The sequence below is a fragment of the Dipodomys merriami genome, unplaced genomic scaffold (assembly GCF_024711535.1).
Source record: "Dipodomys merriami isolate MVZ:Mamm:240054 unplaced genomic scaffold, mDipMer1.0.p SCAF_9, whole genome shotgun sequence".
Lineage (NCBI taxonomy): Eukaryota > Metazoa > Chordata > Mammalia > Rodentia > Heteromyidae > Dipodomys > Dipodomys merriami.
The window spans coordinates 28,376,037-28,403,874 of NW_027206512.1; the positions used below are offsets into that span (position 1 = coordinate 28,376,037).

Consider the following 27,838-nt stretch of genomic DNA (forward strand, 5'->3'; position numbering starts at 1 on the left):
ACATGCTTTCAACCTCTTGTCTCCTATTAATGGTATTTTAAGTCATTAAATTTTTAAATAAATAAATGCTTTTATTTCTAAAATATTTTCGTCAGAAGCATGAGACAAATTCGACTTTATTTCATATTGTATATATTCAAAATGTCATTATATGGGTGTTAAAATCAAAACAAATTTCTGTAACCAATTGGATAATGAATTCATTAAAACACTGTCTTCATTCTTTAACAAACTTCTTTTTCTATATTGACTATACATTTCTTGAAAGGTTAAAATAAAAATGTATTTTCATGTATACTTTACACAGATTATTTCATTAATCTTTACACATATCTGACAAGGAGGTGGCTAAAATATAGCAGTCAGGATTTCTTGAAATATATGTAAAATAGATTGTCTAAATTAAAAGCTTTGTATATGAAATATAACTATGAATTGATCCAACATTCCCTCTTTTAACAATTAAAGTATCTCAGACAACTGTGGAATATACATAAGCCTACTATGATCAATAGGAATCCAATGGTTGTCAATGAAAACATTAAAAAGCAACACAAGGTTACCAATTAAAGCATTAGAAAAAACTTGCTGAACCAGAAACATAAATTTCACATGTCATGTATTTTAAACTACATTGCTATATAGAAGTGATATGAATACACTAAATATTATGAAGGATTGAGGATAGTTTATAATGCAACTTTGGAAGTTTTGAAGTTTGGGTTTTTTCAGGTATTTCCAATATAGGAAATACTAAAATAATTTCAAAGGTTTCTGCTTGGGAAATGCACAGATTCATGTGTACTACACAACATTTCAAAGTGTTTTTGTCGCTTTGTTTTAGAAGATATAGAATAAACACACAATATGAGAACCATGAATAAGATTTTCTTTAGCTTCTCACATGTCCTTAGTAATAGGGAAATTAGCATCCTTTACAGATGTGAGGCAGTTACATAGGAAGTTGTACCTTTATTTTGTGAGACTCATTACACCACTTCAATATTTAAGACGATGGTTTCCCACAAGCACACATTTCTATGAGATGCTTAATAGAATATTTCTGAGAAATAAAAATAGATCAACTGCATTTATAGATATATAACTTATTTTCTTTACAAATATATACATATATGCATGCACACATATACATATATAACACAAAATCCCACGATTTTGGTGTCTAAATGAAGAAAATATTGATGAGAATTATGAGGTTAGCAAGATAGCCTACATACCCAAAGTCCAATTTTAATGAATTTATATTCTTATTGAACAATGAAGTCCCATAAAAAATTAATCTATTTCTATTTTTTTAGAATATATTAAGTTTGTATGCTTCTTTAGTTTATAAGGCTGAGTTAGGTGGTGGGTTCTTATTTAGACTAACATTTTCATAATTGGAGTAAAGTCTGAAATGAAAAGTTTGAAATATTTCTCCTCAAACTAGTACTTATTCTAACCAAAATTTCATTAATGAAATTATTTAAATGCAAAATTACCATGGTTAAAGTCATCTTATGATAGAAAATAATGAGTGTATACACACATCTATGTATGTATGAACAGATATATACATGTATGTATGTGTATATATACATTATATGTGTATATATGAAGAAAAATTTGGATTTTAAAGGAGTAGTGGGTTTTAATAATTTTAAATTAAAAATGCAGATTGTTGTGTTGCTAAATTGTTGAGGTTTTCTTTTTTCTTTTTTGTCGGTCATGGGGCTTGAACTCTGGGCCTGGGCGCTGTCCCTCAGCTCTTCAGCTCAAGGCGAGCGCTCTACCACTTGAGATACTAAGCCACTTCCGGTTTTCTGGTGGTTTATTGGAGATAGGAGTCTCATGGTCCCTCCTGCCCGGGCTGGCTTTGAACCGAGATCCTCATATCTCAGCCTCCTGAGTAGCTAGGATTACAGGCGTGAGCCACCATCGCCCGGCTTTGAGGTTTTCTTTAAAACAGGTTTTCCTTGAAGTATAGGAAAAGCATTTTGTAATTTTATCTTGAAATAGAGGGAAAATAAAGAACTATCAACTTCATAGCTATGCATAGAACTACGCTTTTTTTTAAATCAAATTTCGAAACCATTCTGCTATACACCATTATATTCTATCCAAATTATTTAGTTTGAAACAATTAAAAGTATTTATTTCTGTATGTCAAAGCTGTGGGCCCATCTGTTTGCAAGTTCTTGTGGAATCAGCATTTGGACGCACTTTGGGACTCATCCTTTCAGTCCTTTTCCTTACTGGCCACTGGAGTTCCATTTAGTAAATTATTGACAAACTTCTATGATTACTCTGGAGGGCTCAGCATTTATAATCCAAACTTATTATTAAGTATTAAACCTGTTCCTCTAAGGAAATTTTTCATTAGCAACTCCATCAGCATATAACCACTATTATTTTAACCTTTATGGAAATTTCAAATTTCCAAATATAGATGTAACAGTTGGCATCAAGTTTTTAAGGTCAGCATTCATATTATCAGGGTTGTATAATCCAACCTCTTAGATAGGGAGGAAATGGGCAGATTTCTAAGTTATCCACATTTTCATTGCTACATATACATATGAAGTACCTCTATAAGACTATATATAGTTTCTCATACCCAACTTTGCCAAATAACACATTGTTTTCTAGATAAACATTAACATAAATAATAGAAGAGGTATCTTCTGAATAAAAATGCTACAGATAATTTTGGTAAAATATATTCACAGATCGTACAGTTGTAATATGAAACAAAATGAAAAAAACTTTTCATTCAGGAAAAAAATTCAGAAAGTTGAGGCCTAGTTTATATGAGGAATGACCCATTCATAGATTGTTGCGTTTGGTTAAAATTATACATCTGGAACAGGTACAGAAGATGATAGTAAATGAACAAGCTTCCTTGCAATACTTTGTTAATGAGGCTGAACCACTATTTGAGTGCCAATCTCTGCCAGCTGCATTTTTACTTGCTGTATCTTGTTGAGGCTAGTTTTAATGGTGCTTTGGGGGGTTCCAGAACTAACTTTTATATGTTAATGTGTCATGCAGCTGTATATGTTACAGAGCCCCAGAGATGTCCATACGCAAAATTAACTTCTTTCTATTGCCCTCCTGGCTCTCACCCTAGGTAATAAAATGTTACCGCTTCTCACCAAGGTATTCTCAAATCATTTCTAGATGAGACCGAATATATTATTTCCATTTTCATTTGAGGAATCTGCATGCAATTTGAATATATGTGAGGCTTTCTTAATGATTTAATGATAAAGGCTATTGGAATATACCACTTTGAAAAGTTATTCATTTATTGAGAAAGTTAGCAGTTGAAATCGGTGGATTGAACATTTGTTATCTAATGCAAAGAATGCATCTACCTATTAGGTTTCTTTAGAATTCCTGCATAAACCCTTCTGTCAGTATCATTTAAATTGCATTTAGAACATTGTTAAAAAGAAATATCAAGGATTTTTCTTTCTTGAGGCACATACACTAAAGTTCGATAGAACTGAAGCACATCTATTAAACACAGAAAGAATGTGTTATCTAAGAAAATTATGAACATTTTGTCAAAATATCTTGATGCATGCTTAAACAAACTAAATAAAATACTGGCCTAATTTTGTGCATTTATTTTTCTCCTCCGCATTTCAGGAAAGGAGTACAGTAGGTGTTAAAAGTTCTTGAATGTTAAATACATCTAAGTGTTAGGAACAAAATTTCAAAAGCCACTACATCTCATTTTGAATATTTCTCCCCCTGAGAACATTGTATGTGTTCAGTATGTTTATTTCGAGTTCCTTCAAAAATTTACTGAAGGTGCTTTATTAATTGCCAGTTCTTTAACATGATAAAGCTTACTCTCCTTTTTATTCAAACTTGGCATTAAAATGGACTTTAATGGTTATCACTGTTATCTATTAATTATACATTAAGGAATCACATAGAGCAAAATACATTTCGTTTTGGTACCAAAATACAGGCTTTATTAAATGTCCCAGAATATGTAACCATAAACGGTCTGTTGGTAAATGCCTATGAATAGTTCACTTACATGGTTATTTTCAAACTAATTGTATTGACTGCCAGCTTTGTTAGTCTTCCACTTTGGCTGTATTTTCCTACTGTGATAATAAATGGAAATTTTATGTTTAATGAATTTAGTTTAGTAGTATTATAGTAATATCTTACAGATAGTAAATTCTCTTCATTAGGGCTAAACAAAAATAATTTAAACATTTGTCATTGTTGCCAGTTGTTTAGTGTTAGCAAGGTTAATCACATACCACATCAACTGTGTCAGTATTCATCAGCATAGGCATTTGCCAAACAACTGTGATTGTGTGGATAAACTCAAAATTTCATTCACTCATTCATTAATTCATTCATCAATGTAATAAATATGTGAATGCCATCTCATTCAATGCCAGAATTTGTTTGTAAATACTACCTTTTGCCATTTAAGAAGTTGGTAATAGTAGGGGAATTTACAAACCTGTTCAAATAAGTGTGTTGAACTATAAATGGGAAACCACCACAGCATTAGAGGAACAGAGAAAGTTTCTATACTGGGGAAAGTTTCCAGAAGTTGGGAATCAGGATAAAAGTGATGGCAATAATTGAATAGGACTTCAATAATTGTACATCATTAAAAAGAATATCTTTGCAAAAGGGAAGTATAGTAGTCAGATATATGGAAACATGGAGAGATTTCTCATAGATTTTTATGAAATGTTCTATATATAAAGATGAAGAGTAGAGGATAATGTAGGGAATGTGTGTTGGAGTTATGTTGAAGAATTTTTACCTAATATTTTATTGTTGGTTTTATCATTGAAAGATAATTCAACAAGAGAATATCTTATATACAGTATCTTGGTTGTTGGATGTATAATATATTAGGAAAGAAATAATACAAGAGCAGGTATTCTGAAGACAAAGCAAAGGAGATAAAAATTAATGAAGAAGAGGTAGAGCCAATGAAAAATAAAAATGTTTGATATTTCAAACTAAAATTTTATGAAGGACACAAGAACAATGTGTAGATCTTCAGGAAGAAACCACCTTGGTATTAACTACAAGAAGAGAGAAGGGAGAACATGGTTGAAGAGAGAAATATTGCAATTTATTTTTACAGATCTATAAAGTTCAGCTATCAATGGAATAACCCTATAAAATAAGTCTATCAGAAAGAAGAATATAATTCCAAAAATAAATTTAAAGAGAGGATTGGAAGTATTCAATGAATGGGTAGAAAATAATAGATTCAGAGGAGTGAACTATACAAGTTTAGGAAAATGTCCAAACATATTGAAGAGAGGAACAAAGCATAAGAAAAGCAATTAAAGCTATTAGTTCATCAAGTACAGTTACAAAGTAAAATGAAGTCACCAGGTTAAAGGTTAAGTTGTCACTTATGAACCTTAGAAGGGCAAGGTTTGTCACTAATGACAACAGTTTACAAGAACTTGAAAATTACTGGTTATTGAAAACAATAGAGACAAAAATTTGGGCACCAAAGATGAAGTGGTGGTAGAGATTGTGGTAAGTTTTATAGTGATCTGAGTGTTTGTAGACAGAAAATATGAGTTGGAGCAACTAAAGACTCCAAAACAACAAAGGAGAGAGGAAAATATTTAAAGATTCCAGAAGGGTGATGAAGGAAAGGGTTCATTGGATGAAACACATTTGTCAGGCAATTCATTCTCAAAAGGGAAGGCAACAGAAAAACAAAATCTGATGTGGTTAATACAGTGCAGGGGATTTAAATATAAATGTATTTGTAAGTTTTTTTTTAACCAAAATTTGGGCAAGCTTATTTGCTGAAAGTGAGGAATACAAACTTGGAATATAAGTTTTATTCCTAAGTTGGTATTTCTTATGACTACTGTGGACATTAGTTCAGTAATTTTATTTGTATTTCCCACTTCTGGGCTTAATGTGATTGACTCGTCCCTGTCAGATGTGACTAATTATAGTTTATTTGTTCCAGGCGGTGTGGCTACAGCAAAGCAAAGCAAGACCCAGAAGAGGAGAAGATGCATTTTCATAATGGGCACAGTAAGCAAATTGCACACAAATAGAAAAGAGGACATTTTATTTTTATTTTTATTTCTTTTCATAGTAAAAGACTTACAAGTTTAAAATAAGTCGACATGATAATGATGATGGGCTGCTGATGGCTTATTCAATTACTTAAAGAATATTTTCATTATAATCATCAAAAATGTTTTATCTAACTTAAAATGCTACTTTATTTCAAATCAAATACCAAAACTCATTATAATCACTAACAGCAGAGTGAATAACAATCTATCACTAAATATAAACATCAGGTTCAATTATTAAAATTACTCAGTTTCTTCTTTAAGTGTATAAGCAAAATTTTGCCTAAAAAAAAATCTTGTGGTACAAATTTGGTTCAAATGACTTCAAATAGGCGACATTTTTAAGAAACTTGACACGATACACTTTTGGCAGTGAACTTAAAACCTAGCTTAAATAAGGCCTCGCTATAGTTTTCAGTGCATTCGTTTTTCCATAAAGAAAATAATGTTAATTTGTTTGCCAAATAAAATTAAATGGATATCTTTTGTTTTGATCACAACTGAAAAATATTGAGTCTCTTTTACAATTCTCTCTTACTTAATATTATTTATGTTCATTACTTTCGAGATAATAGTAAGTAACCTTCAAGACAGTATACTGAGACTTGGAGAACACAAAAGTCTTCCATCATACAATCACAAGGGCAGAGAAAAATAGACAATTTCTATTTGTGTACCAGCCTATTGCACCGATACTATCAAAACCTTATTTTAAATGTTTCTGAGAAATCAAAATTAAGAATATTTGACTCTAAAAAGTTAATAAAGAATAATAAGCAAATAAACTAGTAGTATTCCATTGTCCAGTTAAATTTTATAAAAAGTGCTTAATTTGCATCAGAGATCTAGTCTCTAAATACTGTGATTGAGGAATGTTATTAAATATAAATTTTCTGAGTGACAATATCTATATTTATTTGTACTATAAATGTAATACATCTGTCCTTGTATAATTGTCATTACTCAGTAGAGAGCCTTTCCTTGCTGCATTTAAACTATACTAACCAGTTAATAAATTTTATACTTTTCTTCAACCATTAACATTTCAATATGAATGCCACCTATCTTTTACAGTTAAACTGCCAGGCGTGAGGACCTACATTGACCCACACACCTATGAAGATCCCAGTCAAGCTGTCCATGAGTTTGCCAAAGAGATAGAAGCCTCGTGCATCACTATCGAAAGAGTTATTGGAGCAGGTATACCAACCTATTTATGAGTTTTATGACTTTTGCCTTTTGTTTCTATTGGGAAATGTAATATATCAGTGTCTTGCAGTAACACCAAAGCCTTTTGATCTTTTGTAATTGTCTTGCTTTCAAAGTGGCATGCAACAGATCACATTGCAAGGCATCATTCTGCATAACAAATGTCTGGTTTATTACAGAAGCACTACAGCCAAAATATTTCTATTGTTATGTTTTACACATACATATATGTAATTCATATAACTTAAAAGTGCTTACATAATTCAACTCATCTCTGCCTTGAAATTGCTTCCTGATCTTTTCCTTTTTCTTTAACAAAAAGGGAGAAATACATGATTTTTAATGTTTTTATTTCTTTCAGATGTTCCCATTTAGATTTCTTTTTTATTTTATTTTATTAATAAGTTTTTTATTGTGAAAATACCATATAGAGGGGTTATAATTACATGAGCAAGGTAATGAATATATATTTCTTATCAAGCATTGTTGCCTTTTCCTTTGTTTCCCCTCACAATCCCTACCCTCCCATCTGCCCATTTAGGTTTCTGTAGGTGAGGTAGAAGAGATTAGTTAAATGTCCAAAGAGCTCAAAGCTTCTAACACAGCTAATGATGTTTGTCCTACTTTTTTATAAATATTAATAATTTTTATAAATTTAATTCCAAAACACTTCAAGAATTAGAATTAGAATTCTAAATGACTTCGCTAGAATAAAAATTCTAAAAGAGTTTGGTATTTTCCCTATCTTTATCACAAGGTGAATTTGGTGAAGTTTGTAGTGGACGTCTGAAATTACCAGGAAAAAGAGAATTACCTGTGGCTATTAAAACCCTAAAAGTAGGCTATACTGAAAAGCAACGCAGAGATTTCCTAGGTGAAGCAAGTATCATGGGTCAGTTTGATCATCCTAACATCATCCATCTCGAAGGTGTTGTGACCAAAAGTGAGTACAGTGATACATTTTATACTGGGCAGGGGAGAGGGAGAGTTTCTGTCTAAATTATATTGACTTAGGTAACCAAGAACTTGATCAAGTCAATATATTTAATTTATTTAATATTTACACTATACTTTAGCTGATCATTTTTTAATCTAGTTTTCAATGAATTGGTTTTCAGTTTCCCCTACAAATATGTATGTTTCCAGTTGTCATGGGTTCAGTGTCCAAAAGTACATTTCAAAGAAGCTAGTTTGTTTTACTTGAGGTTTTGTAACCTTTTATAGTAAGATAACATTAACTCCAAAGGTCAGTCTTAGTTATGGAGAAAGATCCCATCTGAAAAGAAGGAAACAAGGAAGGAAGGAAGGGGGGGGAGGGAGAGATAAGGAGGGAGGGAAGGAGGGAGGGAGGAAGGGAGGGAGGGAGGGAGGAAGAAAGTGACACATGTATAGTGGCTTCTTAGATTAATCCTAGTAATTTTTTGCATGTTTTGTATACATCTGTTTCTAGAAGCTAATGTCACTATCAGGAATAGATCAAATGTAAATTCTGTGAATTCTAGTCCATAAAATGGTACTGTGTTTGGGAAGATGGTTTTGATTTCCAACCTCCAAATATGCTGCCTGAGGTCCCTCTGTGCCACAAGGCTACAGACAGAGGCAACACAGATGGAAATGCTCACTGTGGTATTTTTAAGTTTCTGTGCCCAGAAACTATATTTCCTCCTTTCAGATGTAGCTCTTGAGGCTCAACTTCAGAAGTCTTCAACTTGTTTTCAATTTACCATGTTGCAACTCACTTTATTTGTGTCCTTAATTTCATGCTCTCTGATCTGATGCTAATGTATTCACCAATTATTTTCAACCTGCAGCACACAGATAATGAGACATAAGTGCAACTAAATCTTGTGATTCTTCTGATTGAAGCTGAGGCAGGGATACTGGAGTAGCCCCGATGGGTGGGTGGTTTCACTGAAATCTTCATCTTTCCTTGTGTCTTGCCTGCATGAGTGAAGTATGGGTCCCCATATAAATTTTCTCCTGTAATTTATTGTGAAAAAGAACACATCATAAATATGCATAGATATATAGATATCTATGTATATTCCAAAGAAATTTCATAACAAATGACATAAAAATCCCACAGGTAGTAGTTTAATTAACTCATTTGCAATGCAAGACACTTTGGTGTAATATACACAGTGCCAGTTTTGTGGGGTTTTTTTTTTACTATATAATGAGATTCTGGGGAAAAATAGCAAAAGAAAAAAATGTTATAATTTTCCCATTTGCATTATGCTTAGCTTTTTTTTCTTTTTTAAGATTTCTTTTCTTACTACTGGAAAATGACTCAAACTGACTAAAGGAATATTTCTGTCAAGGCTTGAAATTAGTCATAGTTTTACTTGTTAATTTACAAGGCATGCAAACAAGCTTTCCTTTATTATATAATTATTACATCTAAATAGGGTATTACAGGAACCTTAGAAGGATTGCCTTTTCATTTTGTTTCTGTGGTATATTCATTGAGTTTCCAACAGGTTTTATTACATAGATTCATAACTACCATTCAAACACACCTATACCCACATACATTTACATACACATATATTCACATAGACAGCTCCATAATCATATATTAACTAGAGCTATTCCAGATCAGTATTTTCCAAGCCAATCACTTTATTTTTACATGTTTTTCAACCTAGTTTACACTCATTACCCTTAGATTTTATTACATAGCTATTTTGTATAATATAAAATAAGCACACAAATTACACAAAATGCATATACTTCAATGTTTCATTGGTTACCATGTGGTCACATATCCATTTTCTTTTTAAATTAGAATATATTAATTAAACAAAGTGGTTTCATTGTTTGTATAATATTCTATGAGAATGTTATCCCCCTCCATTTCTCTTTCTGATTTCCTGTACCATTTCTAAACAATTTTGTTTGATTAGTTTAACATTTGCATATAAAGTATACACATATGATATTAGATATTATTCACACCTTATAACGTTTTAACTCCCATCTGCTGGTTTATTTCTTGAGTTTCGTTTTACTTTATACTATTCCTCTCCAGGTAACTCTCCTAGCTCTGTTTTTGCTCCATTGAGACACTTCCTTTGTCCTAAAATGTCCTCTTCACTTTCATTTCTTTAGGTTTTTTTCTTTTGCCCGTCTTGAGTCTTGAACTCAGAGCCTGGGCATTCTCCCTGAGCTTCTTTTTGCTCAAGGCTATCACTCTACCACTGGAGCCACAGCACAATTTTTGGCTTTTTCTGTTTATATGGTACTGAGAAACCAAACCCAGGGCTTTATGCATGCTAGGCAAGCAATTCTACCACTAAGCCACAGTCCCAGCCCTTCACTTTCTACTTGAACATTAAGTTTAATTCACATGTGACCTTCTCCATAAACTCAATGTCATTTCCATTTATTTATTTATTTATTTAAATATTATTTTATTTTATTTGAGAACATACTGTACAGAGGGGCTACAATTACATGGGCAGGATAATGCATACATTTCTTACCAAGCATTGCAGCCTCCTCCTTTGTTTACCCTTCACCTCCCTTCCCAGCCTCCCCCCTCCCACTTTTTTTTTTTTTTTTTTTGGCCCATCCTGGAGTTTGAACTCTGGGCCTGGGTTCTGTCCCTAAGCCTCATTTTGCTCAAGGCTAACACTCTACTACTTGAACCACAAGACCACTTCCAGCTCTTTCTGATTAGTGTATTGGCGATAAGAGATTCAGGAACTTTCCAGTCTGGGATGGCTTTGCACCTGGATTCTCAGATCTCAGCCTCCTGAGTAGGTAGGAGGTGTGAGCCATCTATGCCTGGCAATTTTTACCTTTAAGCCTGAGTGTCTGCATGGCAGAATGGGCACTGCAGAATTCTGAATACTCATGAAGAGAAAAGACTCTCAATTTGACACCAGAACACAAGCCTTAAAGGCCTATGTTTGTTTAATGAATGTGAAAGCTGCCCACCAATAGTGAGAGCTAGGGATTGTTCTGAGTTCATTGAGGGCTAGTACATAACTTCAGTGCTTTCTGCTCAGTTGATTTGTGCGTGTGTGTGCTGGGATTAAATTGGGAGCCATGTTTAAATTTGAGGAAGTTAAGTGAGAGTAAGGTAAGGGTTAGAAGATGACGGGCAACTATGGCTGGTGTCATGGATTGGATATGAAATGCACTCCCCCCATCTTCTCCTCCCCCAGGCTTAGGTTCTTCATTTTCTCAATTTCAGATTCCAGGATCAGTTGGCAGCCTATGTAGAACTTTTATAACTCTGCTGAAAGAATGTGTTCTGAATACAGTGCCTCCTTAGAAAAGTGAGGGAGATGTTTCTGCCCTTTGTCATGTTGTGTATTTTATCTGCACATTTTACTTTCCTTACTAACCATAAGCTCCTTGAAATTGAAATAGGTTTGTAGTCTGTTATGTGTATTGTAGGGATAGACAAGCTAGGTAATATAAAGAAAAGAAATAAATGAAATTGATGAGGGAATACATTATAGTTACATGAATATATGAAGATAAGGCATGTATATTAGTGATATAGTGATATGGCATGAATATTAGTTTTAAAGCTACAATTCCATCATGTACTCTCAAGAAGAAAAATTGAGACTTACTGGCAAGAAATTCCTTGAAAATCTTTTCGCAAGATCCTGCATATATTAATATAGTTATTACTAAAACCGTTAGCATTGTTTTAGGACTTTACTAAGCAGGATGCTGTTGTTTTAATGTATAATCTCCTTTAATTCTTGCAATAATTCTACTTGATAAACCAATTTTAAATGTTGTTTTACCTGAGGACTCATGCCCTTATAGAGTGACTGAAAAACATTTGAGTGACTGAAAAACAAACAATGAGCAAATATACTAAATATTTTAAGTTGAGAAAAGCAAGGTAGGTGAGAAACTAGAGAGACTAGAGATTGCTTCTGATGAACATTATGGCTTTTATTTTATTTAGAATAAAACGAAACTATGGAACTCACAGACATCTATATGCAAAATACTATAGGGAATGGCAACAGACAACTGCATGAAATTTTCAAATTGATGTTATTGTTGTTTTTATTTCCAGTTCTAGGGCTTGAACTCAAGGCCTGGACACTGTCCCTGAGGTTTATTGTTCTCAAGGCTAGCACTTTACCACTTGAGCCACAGCACCACTTCTAGATTTTTTTGAGTAGGTTATTGGAGATAAGTGTCTCACTGACTTTCTTTCCTGGGGTTGGCTTGGAACTGTCATCCTCAGATCTCAGCCTCCTGATTAGCTAGGATTATAGGTGTGAGCCACCAAGGCTCAGATTCTAGATAATTTTCTAAGGTTGCAACAACTTCATTTTTAAAGTTGTCTTGTTTTCTTCTCTTGATGAGGGTTGTTTATTCCTGTTATAAGCACACAATCCTACTTTCTTGTTAGCTATTAATAATTGAGTCTTAATGATTGTGTTATTGTGTTTCTCTTGGGGTTGAAATAAAAGTAATTTCAAACAGCTCCAAGTGTTAATATGCCAAATGGAATGTAACCCAATGAAAATGGCCTAATGAGATAAAACTGTAGATGTATAAATATAGGCAGAAGCTTGTCTTTAATCATTTACAATTCATAAGGTGTTTTACAGGGAAAATCATTGATGGCTACTTTCCTAGTGAATTATGATGTCCTAAATGAAATGGTCCCTTATAGCCCTAAGTAGTATTACATGTTTGTTTTGAGTTCAACTAATGGTTTCAATAAAGCAGACAGTATAAATGCAAATAAAATAAGTCCAGATTTAACTGCAAATCTTGTGATGTGAGGTTGCCTTATGTAATGTTTCTCAAAATTGAATGTGCCTCTAGTGTTATTGTTAAATTGCAAAAGTCTGTTACAATTGATCCCTTTTGGGACATACATTTTACAATTTTAACAAGCTCACAGGTCATGTTTCTACTGCTTGGCAAGACCTATGAGAAGCAAGAATTAGATTCATGTTATTCCAAATCAATTTCGTCTACTACAATGAAACACACTTGCTTCACCATGAGGGCCATGACCTGTTCTTTCTTAGAGATTTGTAATGGATATTAGCTCTACAAAAATCACATGGTAAAAATCAAACAAAAAAGCACATTTATTTTATTATAATAAGAAAGTTCTTACCATGAAAGCTGAACCTGGATTTTTGCAATACAGTATTTCTTTCTTGAGAAAACGTAGTGTACAACAGATCTCTAGAATTGCTGTTCTCTTTTAAAACTCAAATATATAAGCTTGGCAAGGGTGGCTCACGCCTGTAATCCTACTTAAGGGCTGAGATGTGAGGATCGTGGTTTCAAGCCAGCCCAGAAAAGTCCCCTGAGACTCTTATCTCCAATCAGCTACTGAAAAACTGGAAGTGTTGCTATTGCTCAAATAGTGGAGTGCTATCCTTGAGCACAAAGAGGCTCAGGGACAGTGCCCAGGCCCTGAGTTCAAGCCGTAAACTCACAAAAACTAAAACAAAAACAAAAACCACCTCAATCCTCAAATATATATTAATTGAAAAACTCTACATTTCTCTCTCAGCCTCTGACAATTACCTTTCTACTTTGTAGGTTTAGCTATTTAAATGCTTCTTACACATCGGTTAATTAAAAATAACAGTTTAGTAAGTTGGTTAGAGGGTATACTTATAGGGACTATATAAAAGGATGGAATAAATTTCTTATAAAACATGTCATCAATGAATAAATATTTTGGTATGAAATAGGGATGGTTACCAAGATTTTATTAAAATGAAGAACAATTATTTGTGACATTTTAAAATATAAATTATCACTTAAATGCTTTAATTTTAGATCATAATTACAAAAAGCAGGAAAACAAGATTTATATTTTGAACAATTTTTAGAGAACATTCTGTACTCAACTGAAATAATGAATTGAATCCTGAGTCTCTTTCTTTGAATACCACCTGTTGTAATATAATAATAGTAGAATTTTAATAACATTTAATAATAATATTGTGCCTTGTAAAGGTAGGCTTCCAATAAGTCAATAATTTGGAGCTCTTTTATGATTATCAATCATAAACATGAATCTACAAATAATGTATTTTTCCTGCATAGACTATTTCTGGAACAAGCTCTCAGTAAATAATATGAAGTAATGTCAAAACTCCTATGTGATTAAAATCATGTTTTGACATGCTTTATGAGCTCTTTTCACATGAATCTGTAATAATATACTTTCAAGATTATTGGCATATCTATTCTTTGTACTTCAAACTGGATAATGAAAAATGATTTATACAGCTTGATTGAATTTACAGGGTTAGAGTAAACCATGTTAATTATTGCTATGTCATTCTTGTGGGCTAGCAGGAACTGAGACAAAGCCTAAGCCAAACTAAACGTAATTAGCATTAAAATGACTCATGCATGAAAAATAATTTAATAGGCCCTGAAGTATCTTATTGTTGCTAACAACAACAACAAAAGATCCTATTTGTTTGCAAACATTCATTGAGATTGATTTTCTTTCTCATTTAATATAAGAGAGATGCTTTAGGTCCCTATCATATTGTTCAAAGAAAGTTTTAGTTTTTGACATTATGATTTGTACTGTCTTGAACAATTAATCTAACTTTTAAAAGTAGTTGAAAAAAACTAACATGATGAGTATCAGCTACACATCTTTCCTAAAAATAATCACCATTTATCCAAATAAAATATTATTTAAAGATAATTCATTGTCAGGCTGTGGTGGCTCACTCCTATAATCCTAGTTACTTAAGAGGCTGAGATATGAGGCCTCAGGTTTGGTGGCAACATGGGCAGGAAAGTCCAGGAGCCTCTCATTAAGCAGCAAAAAGCCAGAAATAGAGCTGTTGTTCAAGTAGTAGAGTACTGGTCTTGAGTGAAAAAACTAAGGGACAGTGGCCAGGCACTAAGATCAAGCTCCAGTACTGGTACTGTAAAAGTTCCATGGAACTGTAAGAGTTGTAAGGACCTGTGAGAATTGTAAATGGATAGAAAATGAAAGATCTACACAGATAAAGGACATGAAATAGGTTAGGCATAGATTTTTGTTTTATTTTGTTTTGATGATCAAGATGTCTGCTCATGGAGTATAAGGTAAAAAAAATACCAAAGAGGAAAAATTAAGCCATTTTCCCTTAAAATTGCTGAAATTCAGTTCTTCAGTGGCTTTACAATGTGGGAGCTGCTTCAGTGAATTTCTGCAAGAGAGGGGAGAGATTAGCCAGAGTAGAAGAATCATTTGGAGAAGATCCCCAAAGCATGAGCTGATCACAAACAATAAGATCTAGGTATTTCTAGTTACATCAAGACTTACATTCAGCAGGTACATAAATAATCCTTTTAGTCTTATCAGCTAACAATGTAGTAAAATACTTCCAGAACGCCTAGTAAAAATAAAAATAAAAAAATAAATAGAAGCTGATGGCAGAGTTACTACATGATATCTTTCTACAAAAAGTCAGCTTCATCCTTGACTATGCCTGAGGGTATCAGTTGAGGCAATTGAACAGACAGTGTCTGGTGCATCAGTGTGTTCCATGGTGCTCTCACAGCTGTGCAAATTAGGACATACAGCTTTCTCTGCCAGAACCGGCTTTCATCTCTCGAGAAAGTTTATTAATTTTGGACGCTTGAAGTAAAAGAGCTTTGGACAAAATAAAAGACTAAAACAGTCTCTGATGTCTCAGAACCAAAAGGGCTCCAAACAGAATATAGTATCTTTAAAAATAAATGCCTATTCTGCTTTAAAGGGTTCAGCAATGTAATTAAAATAATCTTTAAATTAGAGGTAATCTTTAAATTTAGAGGCATTTTTCAATTTGAGAACAAAAATTACAATTATAGGATGTAAAGATAATGCAGTCAAAATATTTAATGCATATCCAGTGAAACTAGGAAAACTGAGCAGAAGATTTGGGTTGGGAAGGATGGGGGAGATTGAGACACAGGATGATATCGATGAACAAGCATTCTACTAATAAACTGATTTGTTGAATGGCAATCCCTTGGTACAACTACTTAAAAATGATAAAAATATAAATTTGAAAGAAGATGCACTGCATTCATAAACTAACATGTTCAATTGAACATGAACAACTACATAAAGATAATTATTAAAATACTGTTTTTTTTAAAGAAAAAGACCACATATTCACATTGTTGCAGTCATTTACTAATACAATCTAAATGATTCATTGACCTTTTTTAACGTTGTTTTGCATTTCAACCCATTTGTAAGCACAACATTCCTTACTGTAATCACTTCTACTTCATGATTTGAAACAAGACAATGGCATATTTCAGGTAATATGTCCAGATACATGCTTTTCTCCTGGAGACTTCATTTCCTGGACACATATTACTACACCTGAACTCCCTTTCTTTTTCAAGGTTCAGAACAAATGGCAACTCTAACACACTTTCTTGGTACACATGATGTTTTTCCTAGTGTGGACAAATATACAGAAATGGTGTTTGACAAACTTTAAAGAAAATGACAGAAATATGTCTGCTATTGTAATGTACTTTAACCTCCCTCACATTAAGAGAATATTAACTTTAATGTATTTTTTAAAAGTATCTAAGAAATTAGAATTTCCTATCTTATTATTCTAACCATTGTATTTTAAATACTCTTTCAATGAAGAATCTTCTTTCTTCATTTTTTTCCTGTAATTGTCAAACCTCCTATGACTAAATTTGTCATGTTGTATAACATTATGACTAAATATGTCTATAACATTATATCTACAGCTATGCAATACCCTCAGTTAATAAATTCTTATGGAAAGTACCCTGGGAAGAACGGTATCAAGCTAAAGATATGCACTATGTGATGATATAGTAATTATATAGTATTCATTTCGTTTCATGGAAAAAAGCATAAGAATATTTTCAAAAATTAAATAATAGGCACAAATGAGTAATTTGAATGTCAGAGATCTTTTTCTTAACTCAAGAAATATTTCATATGTTTTGTTTTTATTATGGACAATAAGGACATATATTAAAATACAAAATGTTAAAGCAAGTTTTTATTCTTTAAATATCTTTTCCAAATACTAAAGTTTGTACTTAGGGCATTGCATCTGGTAAACAAGCATTCTACAACTTAGATGATGACTAGGACCCTTAGTTTACTCTGGTTATTGTTAAAAGAGTCTTGTGCTGCTGCTGCTTTCCTCCTCCTCCTCCTCTCCACCCCCCCTTCCTCCTCCTCCTCCTTTTTCTCTTTCTCCTCCTTCTCCTCCTCCTGGACTGGCCTGCACAATGATCCTTGTGTTTACACTTCCTTCGGCAGCCGGGATGATAGGTATAGGTTTTTCAACTGAACTATAAACACTTTTCTCACAGACTTTTTAATTTTTTTTTGGCCTGGGCTGGCATACCATCATGATCCTCCCAGCTTATGGCTTTTGAATATCTAGGAATACAGGTATTCTTCCACATTGGGTGATATTCTTTTGTTTTGCATAGCATCAGCTGTTCCCTCTTTCCCATTTGTTCCCTCCTTCCCATCGCTGCCCTTGAGTTGCTTAGTTCATTTTGTTCCATGGCCAGTGCAGCTGATGGATCCCGCTGTTGTATGTTTTTCCCTGATTCCCTCTAGTTCTGTGTCATCTTCCTGGTTCCCATCCGGTGTACACATATATACCATACATGTGATCAGCAGCATGGGGTTATTTAGTAGTGATTCAAACAGATGAGTGGAAGATCTTTGTTTCTTAAGTCCTGTTAATTTTGTCATATCACCTTACATTTTGGATTTAACATCCACTTATCAGGGAGACCATATGCCATTTGTCTCTTTGCTCTTGGCTTACCTTGTGCAACATGGTTTCTTCCAGCTCTATCCATTTCCCTGCAAATGCCATTATTTTGTCCTTTCTAATGGCTGCATAATAGTTCATTTGGATCCATTCATCTGTACATATCACCCAATGTGGAAGAAATAACTGTATTGCAAAGTTTATAGAACTATAAATGTGTAGACCATGATAGACAATTTGCCCCATGAAAGTTAGAATGTGTTTGTGACTTTAACTAAGCATCACTATCCCACAATACTGCAAAATTTGAGAAATTATGTAACCACTTAATCACAATAAAAAATGAAAAAAAATGAAATAATACAGGTATTCTTATAATTGTGCCTATACCATGTTCTTTTAGATATTTAATTATGTGGCAAGAATTTCTGCTCTTTTACTTCTCATGTTGTACTGAATATGTACTATGTACATATATAGTTTTATGGGATGTAAAATGTGATCTGTTCTCTTATGTGATTTACATCCAGCAAATTTTAAGTGATAAAATCTATTTTCATGCTTTAGATAACTTGGTAGATACAGCTATGAAGTAGATTATATTAATTTGAGCAGAAGAGCGAACTGAGGCACAGAGATATTTGACTTCCCAAATACTATATGGCTGGGAATATATTAATCAGATTCTCCAGAGACAAAAACCAATGCCACACATAGAAGTGTATGCACACACATATACTTTCACACTCTCAATAGAGAGAATCTATTGGTGAAAAGGGACTCGGGATTATAGGTACTGGTGAGTTTTATGAAAGGTTGGTCCACAAACTGAAGACCCTGAGAAACTGATAGCTCAGTCATTGGAAGATCTCAGAGTAAGGAAAATAGTTTCTGTGACTATCCTTAGAGACTAAATACCAGAAAAACCTGAAGGGATGAGGATGTGCTGATGTAAATCCTGCAAGTTTTACTTCAGAAGCAGGACAATAATCATTTATTCATTAATTTTTGCACCGATTCTTTATCAGACCTTTGGCAAATTAGATGATGCCTGTGCATATTGAAGGGCAGTTGTTTTTGATACACTTTTCTTCCACACTGATCTTCACTGGAGCATCTTCCTAAGCACAACGAAATTACCGATGTGACAGATTTCCTGGAAGTTACTTACTATAGTCAAATTTGAGAGATAAAAGTGAACTGTCACAGGAAATGATCTGGTCTGTATAGAAAAGAGAAGTATGGCCTTAGAATCTGCCCAATTAACTTCTGGGGTACTCTGGCATGACAAAGAAGGATATCCTCTTCCTCCAGAGATGATGATTTCTATAGAAATTTTCACAAAGCAATGGAATTAGAACACTTCTTGAATGAATTAGCAAACTTAGGGTTGTTGAAGATGGTAGGTGTGGTAGGGAGCAGAAAAGTAAGTAATCATTAAAAACAAAGAATTACCCAAATATAAAGTGCAACATACATTTTATAGTTTATGTATCATAAAGAAGATGGTCAGAGAGGTTAAAAACTTTGATTAAAAATTGATATGAAGATGAATATGGTATATCATACATTGTATTATTTTCTTCACCAAAATAGAACTCACACTAAACTACAGATACACAGAAGGGTTAGAAGTTAACAACTGTGAGGGCATATATGTTTGTTTATCTTAACTGTCATTTACTAACATAGTAACACCCTTTTCTCCTGGACCCAATCCTCTGAGTAAATCATCATAATTCCAAGAACTTGTTTATTCCTCAAGTAGAATATTGCTATTATACATATATATATACACACACATATGTACCCACCCATAAATTTGGATACCAATAAAAATATCAAAAAATTTTTGAGAAGAAAGCAAAATGAAAGAAAATAACTTGTATCACAGTTTATATCACTCTATTTTCAGGTAAACCAGTGATGATAGTGACAGAGTATATGGAAAATGGCTCTTTAGACACATTTTTAAAGGTAAGATTTGCAACTGTTATTCAGCGTTGCGTATATAACGTCCATGACATTCAGGTTAAAACTACACAGCTTTAAAGCAAACATGTTAAATAGGATCGGGTCATATGAAAACAGAATAATTATACTCCAAAATTAAGTACAGTTTGAAACATGTTCTTCTCAGAAAACTTATGCACATCAGCATGTATGACCTCATGTTTCACTTAAGTACATTGTAATTAGAAACTAAATAAAAGATAATGGGGATGATTATTTTTAGAATAGTGTCTTACTTTTCACATGGGCATGCATCTGAGACATAATTAAGGCTAATTCATAATTTACCTATTTCTGGCTTCCCATTATTGCTGAGAATGCCAGTATGTGCTGCCACATCCATCCACATATGAAGATGGAGTCTTTTGGACTTTTTTTTCCCCCTTAGGTTGGTTTGCATGGTCCTCCAATCTCATCCTTTTACAAACTTTGAGATGATAGACATATACCATTGTACCAACTATGGGTTGAAAAGTTTTGCAAACTTCTTTCCCTGAGCTTGCCTTCCATCAGAGTCTTCCCAGTCTCAGCTTCCAAGTAGTGAGGATTACAGGAGGACAAAGAGACACTCAGCAGAACAACTATTTTTATGGCTGAAAGTACAGAAGTTATGAAGCAAAAAAAAAAAAATGCAATGAAATGAGATTGTTTTGACAGGGCTTTCTGAGGCCTTATCTGGTTTGATAGATAAACATTACCGATGTTCACTATTTAGTTTCTGTTTTCCAGTTGCCTTCAGAAAGGAATGGCATATGAATTTGGGGCATAATAATATTAATTTGGAGCTTGAAGGAAGATACTGTCATATTTTCCTTCTGTGATTGGTATTGCTTGACTAATATTTTACCATTTTCTTTGCAGAAAAACGATGGCCAGTTCACAGTGATTCAGCTCGTTGGCATGCTGAGAGGCATAGCTGCAGGAATGAAGTACCTTTCTGACATGGGCTACGTGCATAGAGACCTTGCTGCTAGAAACATCTTAATCAACAGTAACCTTGTGTGCAAGGTGTCTGACTTCGGGCTTTCCAGAGTACTGGAAGATGATCCTGAGGCAGCCTACACCACAAGGGTGAGATCTATCAGATTGCACTCTAGGTGAAATGTATTTAATTATTAAAGACATTAAAAGAAATCCAAAAGAAAAGGTGTATCCCTAACCAATTCGGCAAGAGACAGTGGGCAAGAGAGAAAGAGAGAGAGAAAATTAAAAATATCTATCGCTCCTTTTTCATTTAGGCAAATTCAAATATTACACTCATTTGCAGACAGTATTACTTACATAAATGATGTGATTTTGAGAAAGATAGATACTCGGGCTTATAGATTGAGGAAAAAATGAAATGTACACACATATATTAAAAGGCAGATATAAAAATACTGGACAATTCTAACTGTTTTCACTAAGGTTTCTTCAATGATAAAGTAAATATTTAAAAATAGATTTTAATTAATTTACTTTGTTAAGTAAAAGAGGTGTTCTTTCAAAAGTATTAAATTTTTCTGGAAGTATTTCAATTCCTAGCTACTTTTCTTATGTACTAGAAAACTGTTAGGTGTGCATCTAGTGAAAACTGGTCAGTTATCCATATTGCTTGGAAGTTAGTCATATTCATCAATTATAATGACTGTAAATCAACACTTTTTCTAGAGAAGTAATGTCCTCCTACTTGATAAAGTATATAACTACAGTTTTCCTCAGGAATAAGAACATGTTTATGGCTAAAACAAAGTTTTGGACAAATTATTATACTGTATTTCCTCACTTTGACCTTCTTAAGTTAAACAGTATTTAATTCTAAATCTTCCCAACATCTTCAATTTGGATATTCTTTCTATCTTGATTCATTATGAAGAATTTATTATAAAGCCTTTTTCTTTTCAAATTGGATCCCTTTTGTTCTAACACAGAATCCTCTTGTTAACTTTCATCATAAATTAAGATATGTGGTACATTTGTTTTTATTCAACTTTTTAAATATAAAATACATTGACAGTCTAACAATATATATATATATATTTTTTTTTTTGGAGGGTCCGGTCGTGGGGCCTGAACTCTGGGCCTGGGCGCTGTCTCTCAGCTCTTCAGCTCAAGGCTAGCGCTCTACCACTTGAGCCACAGCGCCACTTCCGGCTTTTTTCTTTTTGCTTATGTGGTGCTGAGGAATCGAACCCAGGGCCTCAGGCATACAAGGCAAGCGCTTTACCACTGAGCCATCTTCCTAGCCCCCAATATTTTCTTTACTAGATAATAAATCTTTCCATTTTAGTTTTACATTGCTGTTTTGTACTCATAGGTATTTAAGAGATTGTGAAAGAGTGATTTATTTAAAGAAACAAAGCCTATTAAAGGTTAGCCTGTTGTATTAATAAATTGATTGATGGTATATCCCTTCTCTTCTGATCTCAAATTTCACTGTCATTATTTTCATTAAATGAATCTTCAATTAACAATTCTTTTGAGATTTGAGTTGCACTTCATAAACTTGGCCTGACACAGATTAAAAGTGTGGATAAGTCTATTGACACTGTGATTGATTGGTGGATGTCTTAGCTAACTGCAAAATATGGACTATTTAAAGTCTCCTAATTTAAGCTGCCTGTCTACAGAACTATGGGGAGAGACAGAGCTCTCAATGCTCTCAAAACTGACTCCTGGGCTGGGAAGGTGGCTCAGTGGTAGAGTCCTTGCCTTGCATGCATGAGGCCCTGGGTTTTATTCCTCAGCACCACATGAGCAGAAAAAGCTGGAAGTGGCACTGTGGCGCAAGTGATAGAGCACTAGCCTTGATCTGAAGAGCTGAGGAACAGTGCCCAGGCCCAGAGTTCAGGCCCCATGACTGACCAAAAAAACAAAACAAAACAAAACAAAACCCAAAACACTGACTCCACTAAAATTGGATGTGGTAGCACTTGGTGTTAAACTTAAGAGATGAATAGGTAAGGGAATTTCAGGTAATATTAATGGCATATGCTGACTAGAGATCCAGAAGAAAAAGTTTGAGATAAAGTTTAAGATCATCAATAAAGTGCTATCATTAAGAAACATCCAAATTTCACATTATGAACTAATCACTGTTCTATCTATATGTGATGAGATATTGCCTATGAATACTTAACTGGCAAAAATGAGTTCCAGGAAAGTCCTCGGCAAATATTATGATCATACAACAAAAGAGCAAATTCATTTACATTCATCTTCCGCCAAATTATAAACATAATATGAATTGTCATTTCCTCATTTATCTTGACATTTATTATAACAGCAATTTATGACTCATTTTTATAAAGAAAATTAAATCATGCTTTTCCTTAAAAATGGGACTAGCAATGGTAATCAACAAGCAAACTTGCTCTCTTTCTCTCTAGCTTCTTTATCAATATATATTTTCTTAAGAAGAAATGTTTAGGTATATGAGCATGCCTGAATTTAAATATAAATATATTTTATATTAGAATATGCAAGTGTCTGTTGTGTGACCTAACAGTAAACATGCAAATGCAATTTTTCTTCAATGTAAAACAAAAACATAGTTTTTCTAATAATCCAATTGTAATTTTTAATTTGGTTGACTTAAATAAGCCCATTTCCTAGATTAAACATTCTAATCTTTCAAAAACAAAAATAAAAAGAAGGGAAATTAAGAGGAGAAAATCAAGTTTAAAGGAAAGAAAACAAAGCTTGGAATGTGGCTTAGTGGTAGAGTGTTTGCCTAGCATGCATGAAGCCCTGGGTTCGATTCCTCAGTATCACATAAACAGAAAATACCTGAAGTGGTGCTGTGGCTCAAGTGGTAGAGTGCTATTCTGGAACAAAAGAAGCTCAGGGATAATACCCAGACCCTGAGTTCAAGCCCCAGTATTGGCAAAAAAAAAAAAAAAAAAAAGTTGAGGTTCAGGATACATTTAAGTTTTAACATACCTAATTTTTTTTCTGCTTGTCTTGTTAACTATTATACCTTTCAGAGTTACATTTAGCAATCTAGAATTCCTATTCATAACTTCTGTATTTCAAAAATGCATGGAATTTGAGTCCTTTAACTCTCTGTTAGAAAACCCTGAGAGTATACCTTATTGATTTGCTTGACTGCCTGCTTTTTCCTACTTAGAGCTGCCATCCTGAGGACTGTAATTGAGATGTGGTCCTGTATGTGTTCCAAGAGTCAAAGAGAATTTCAAGTAGAAACCTTCCGGACAGCCAATTAGCAGTTAGTCTACAAGTGCTTATGGGCTGGGAGATGTGTAAAGAGACTTCATGCTGTCAAACAGATTCACTTAAAAATGCTACATCTCTTTCCAGATCTTACTGTGAGACAGCAGAATCCCCAGGTACCCTTGAAATATGTGAGCATTTTAATTTTTTAAAATTATTTTTTAGGGAGGCAAAATCCCAATCAGATGGACTGCCCCTGAAGCAATAGCTTTCCGCAAGTTCACCTCTGCCAGTGATGTCTGGAGCTACGGAATTGTAATGTGGGAAGTTGTGTCTTATGGAGAGAGACCCTACTGGGAAATGACCAATCAAGATGTGAGTTTGGAACTACACTTTTTTCAAGTTGAGAATAAAATATTTTGTTCCCTGAATTCAGACCATTTACTGCACTATTTTGTATCTGAAATGACAGTTTTTTGAAAACCATGAAATATTTTGCTCACTCTCTGTTTTACTGTTGTTGAATAAAGACTTTATATTACTTGAAGTAAAAAATTACTTGGAATAAAAGAATATAAGTTACAATTACATCAAAACTCATTTCCTTGCCAAAGAGTTTTAAGTGGATTGTAGTGATGCTTCACTCAGTCTATGTCAGGATCATTCTTTAAAATGAAGAAAGAGGTATAAAATAATCAATACTGATGGAGAACATTTTTCTAATTTTCATTTGATGAAGGCAGATAATATCCCATCACAAAAGGATGAATGATTTCATGGTGAATGTTCTTAGAAGATTACAAGAAATAGTTTACGTTTCTTCAAATTACAAGATTTAGGATATGTTATATTATGTATTTAATTTTGGTGGGGGAAAAACAGAGGTTTATGCCTCAGTAAAAAATAAAACAAATAAAAAAACAAATTCATTGTTTCAGATATTACAGCTGTAATATTAAAGGAACAATGAAATAATTCCATTTTCAAATTAATAGTTTATGATTTGAGGCCCAACACATTACTCTTATCACTGTTCAATACATTATTTTCTAGTTGGGGGTCGCATCAAAACTTGATTTTTTTTTCTTAAAGTAACAATGGTAAAAGCAGAAGAATGTGTTAATTTCTTACTGTGTTCCAACACTGGCTCAGATATATAACACATTGATACTATGAACTGGTAGTTCATTTACTTCTTTATAAAACCTGTATATTGAACATTATTAATTTGATATGATACTTACTTGAAACATTTAATTTTCTCCAATGGTTACTTTCATTTATGTTCTATAGTACATTGCTCTCCTATGCCTGCCCTCAGGGATTGCTATATACTATTTCTCTCCAGCTGAATTTTGATAAAACAACCGATCAACTTAAATTAAGGTACATTGCACATGAATTTTAAAGTGCTTTCCCCAACTGGAAAGCCAGCCTGAAACAAAATAAATATCTTAGGAATGAATAACCACATTTTTGTTCTTTTGGCTCTGCCAAAATCTGTTTCTACATTCATCTTTTGAGAAAGATACGCAGACATGTTTCATGTTTTCTAGTGAGGCTTGTTTCTAGGTTCTTCCAAAGAACCTAGATAGAGGCTTCTTATAAGATCAGGATGGATTAGGTGGTTCAATCAAAATCCTAGAACTCTTTTCACTTGCTGCCTGCCTGTCAACTTACTGAAACATGCATGAGTCTGCTTTATTAAGAGAAGTACATTCTTGTTGGATGCTATATTGCTGCTACAAGGCTCTTCCACCATGTGATTTCTTCAGTCTTCCTGGGATAGGGATGAAACCAGGGGCACTGACCAGCTTTTCTTACAATAATATCATAGCACTCTTCTCTGCTAACAACATCAATGTGGGTTCATGGATTTTTTTTTTCCTCCTAGCAAATACACAGCAGGACAATGAATCTCTGTATATTTCAGTCTTTCCCCACTCCCCCAAATTGCTACCATTGATATTATTTGGGCCAAGCTCTTTTGCCTTAGGAAGAATTGTGTCATGTGTTGGCTTATATCAAGGAAATCTCATTTGCCAAGAGGCTGAAGTACAAGTACAGTACACCTTAGCTGGCAACATGCCTTCTAAAATCCCAGCCATCAGCCACATACTATCAAAGTTCTGGGTTGACAGCTCTTCTTACATCTGTGGGTACTATAGTTATGGATAAAAAGATAAGAACAGGAAAATAAGAGGATATCAGGTGATCCTCTAATCCTGCATTTCTCCCTGTTTCAATCAATAGTTTTCAGATTCAATCAGTATCTTGAAAATAATTCTCAGTTTTTCTATCGCGTTACTGTTTTCTGATTTCATCTATTTGATACTTAGTAGCTTTTTCCAGCACACTGTAGTGTAACTCAATGTGACTGCTGTGAGTCCTTTCTTTGTTATTTTTATTATTCCTTACTCTTTAATTTTTCCTTATTTCAAGCTTTCCATTCTACATATTATTTTGAGTAATTTAGAAAACAGAAATTACAATATAATAATATTTTAAGAAATTATAAGTATAAAAGGTAACATTTCAGTTTTTACCTTGTTTCATCTGAAGTTTACAGAAAATGATTCAATATGCACAAATCTTTTAATTTCTAAATACAGCATTATATGTTACGTGCTCCAGTTTCTGTCTGGATTTTTATCCAAAGAAACATGACAAAATGACTGTATTGAAGATCATAATCACTAACCATTTTCATAGGAAAAAAGTTCGCAAAAGGAAAAGTTAAGTACTGACTTGGGAATTTCAATTGATACATTCCATATTGTCTCCATTCTAGACACTACCTAATCCTAAACAGGCTTTGGTGCCTGCTCATTTTCTAGTCATTAAGAATAACTAAATTTCACAGAGGAGACTGCCCTCCATGTCAGGACAGTATGGGGCAGTAGATTTTTTTTTAAATAAAGTTTTCTGCTGTCATCACAGTGGAAATCGGTAACAATAACAAATGAAAGTAAACCAGAACTATTAAGATGATCTTAGTTAAATAACAGTTCATGAACCCTGATTCATGAACTGTGGATAAACTACTACAGTTAGTAGAAGCTTGCTTTTTGACATCAAGTACTTTAAACATCACCATTCTGAACCCAAAATGAAATCTGTCTCATTTTTATATTTGTAGTCTGCATCTTTCTCTTAAATTTATTGATGAATGAATGAATATATAGATTTCTAAGCACAGAAGTCTGAAGAATTTTCATACTCATAGATGTAATCTATTTTCAATACCTATTTTTAGAATTATATTTTTATTTTTTCATTTATTATATTTAAGAAGCTGAAGAAAGGAGTTGCCATTTAACAAGGCAGTTTATGAATAGAATGTGTCTTGATCAATGTCACCCCATTTAATATTCCTAACCGTGCCTCCTCTAGCCACGCCTTGCCTTGCTCTTCTCTTCTTTTATTGAATATTGTAAAGGTGATACACAGAGGAATTAGTTACGTAAGTAAGGTAATGAATACATTTCCTTGTCTACAGTGTCACCTTTTCCCTCACAGTTTTTCCCTCCTGACTACCTCTCTGACAAGTTGTATAGTTCATTTTCTACCTAGTATCTAGTGAGTATCACTACTGCATTTGTTCACCCTTTA

The 27,838-nt window shown here is 33.5% G+C and overlaps 1 protein-coding gene across 12 annotated transcripts in view; it reads left to right on the forward strand.

The window, feature by feature from the left end:
• Epha5 (EPH receptor A5) overlaps positions 1-27,838 on the forward strand; it is a 308,672-nt gene that overhangs the window by 260,448 nt on the left and 20,386 nt on the right. For all 12 annotated transcript variants that reach the window (XM_070012882.1, XM_070012884.1, XM_070012881.1 and 9 more), the window contains 6 exons: positions 5,993-6,060; positions 7,182-7,307; positions 8,074-8,259; positions 19,977-20,038; positions 20,936-21,145; positions 24,452-24,601. In XM_070012882.1, coding sequence (XP_069868983.1) covers positions 5,993-6,060; positions 7,182-7,307; positions 8,074-8,259; positions 19,977-20,038; positions 20,936-21,145; positions 24,452-24,601 — 802 coding nt within the window. The remainder of the gene's footprint in view (positions 1-5,992; positions 6,061-7,181; positions 7,308-8,073; positions 8,260-19,976; positions 20,039-20,935; positions 21,146-24,451; positions 24,602-27,838) is intronic.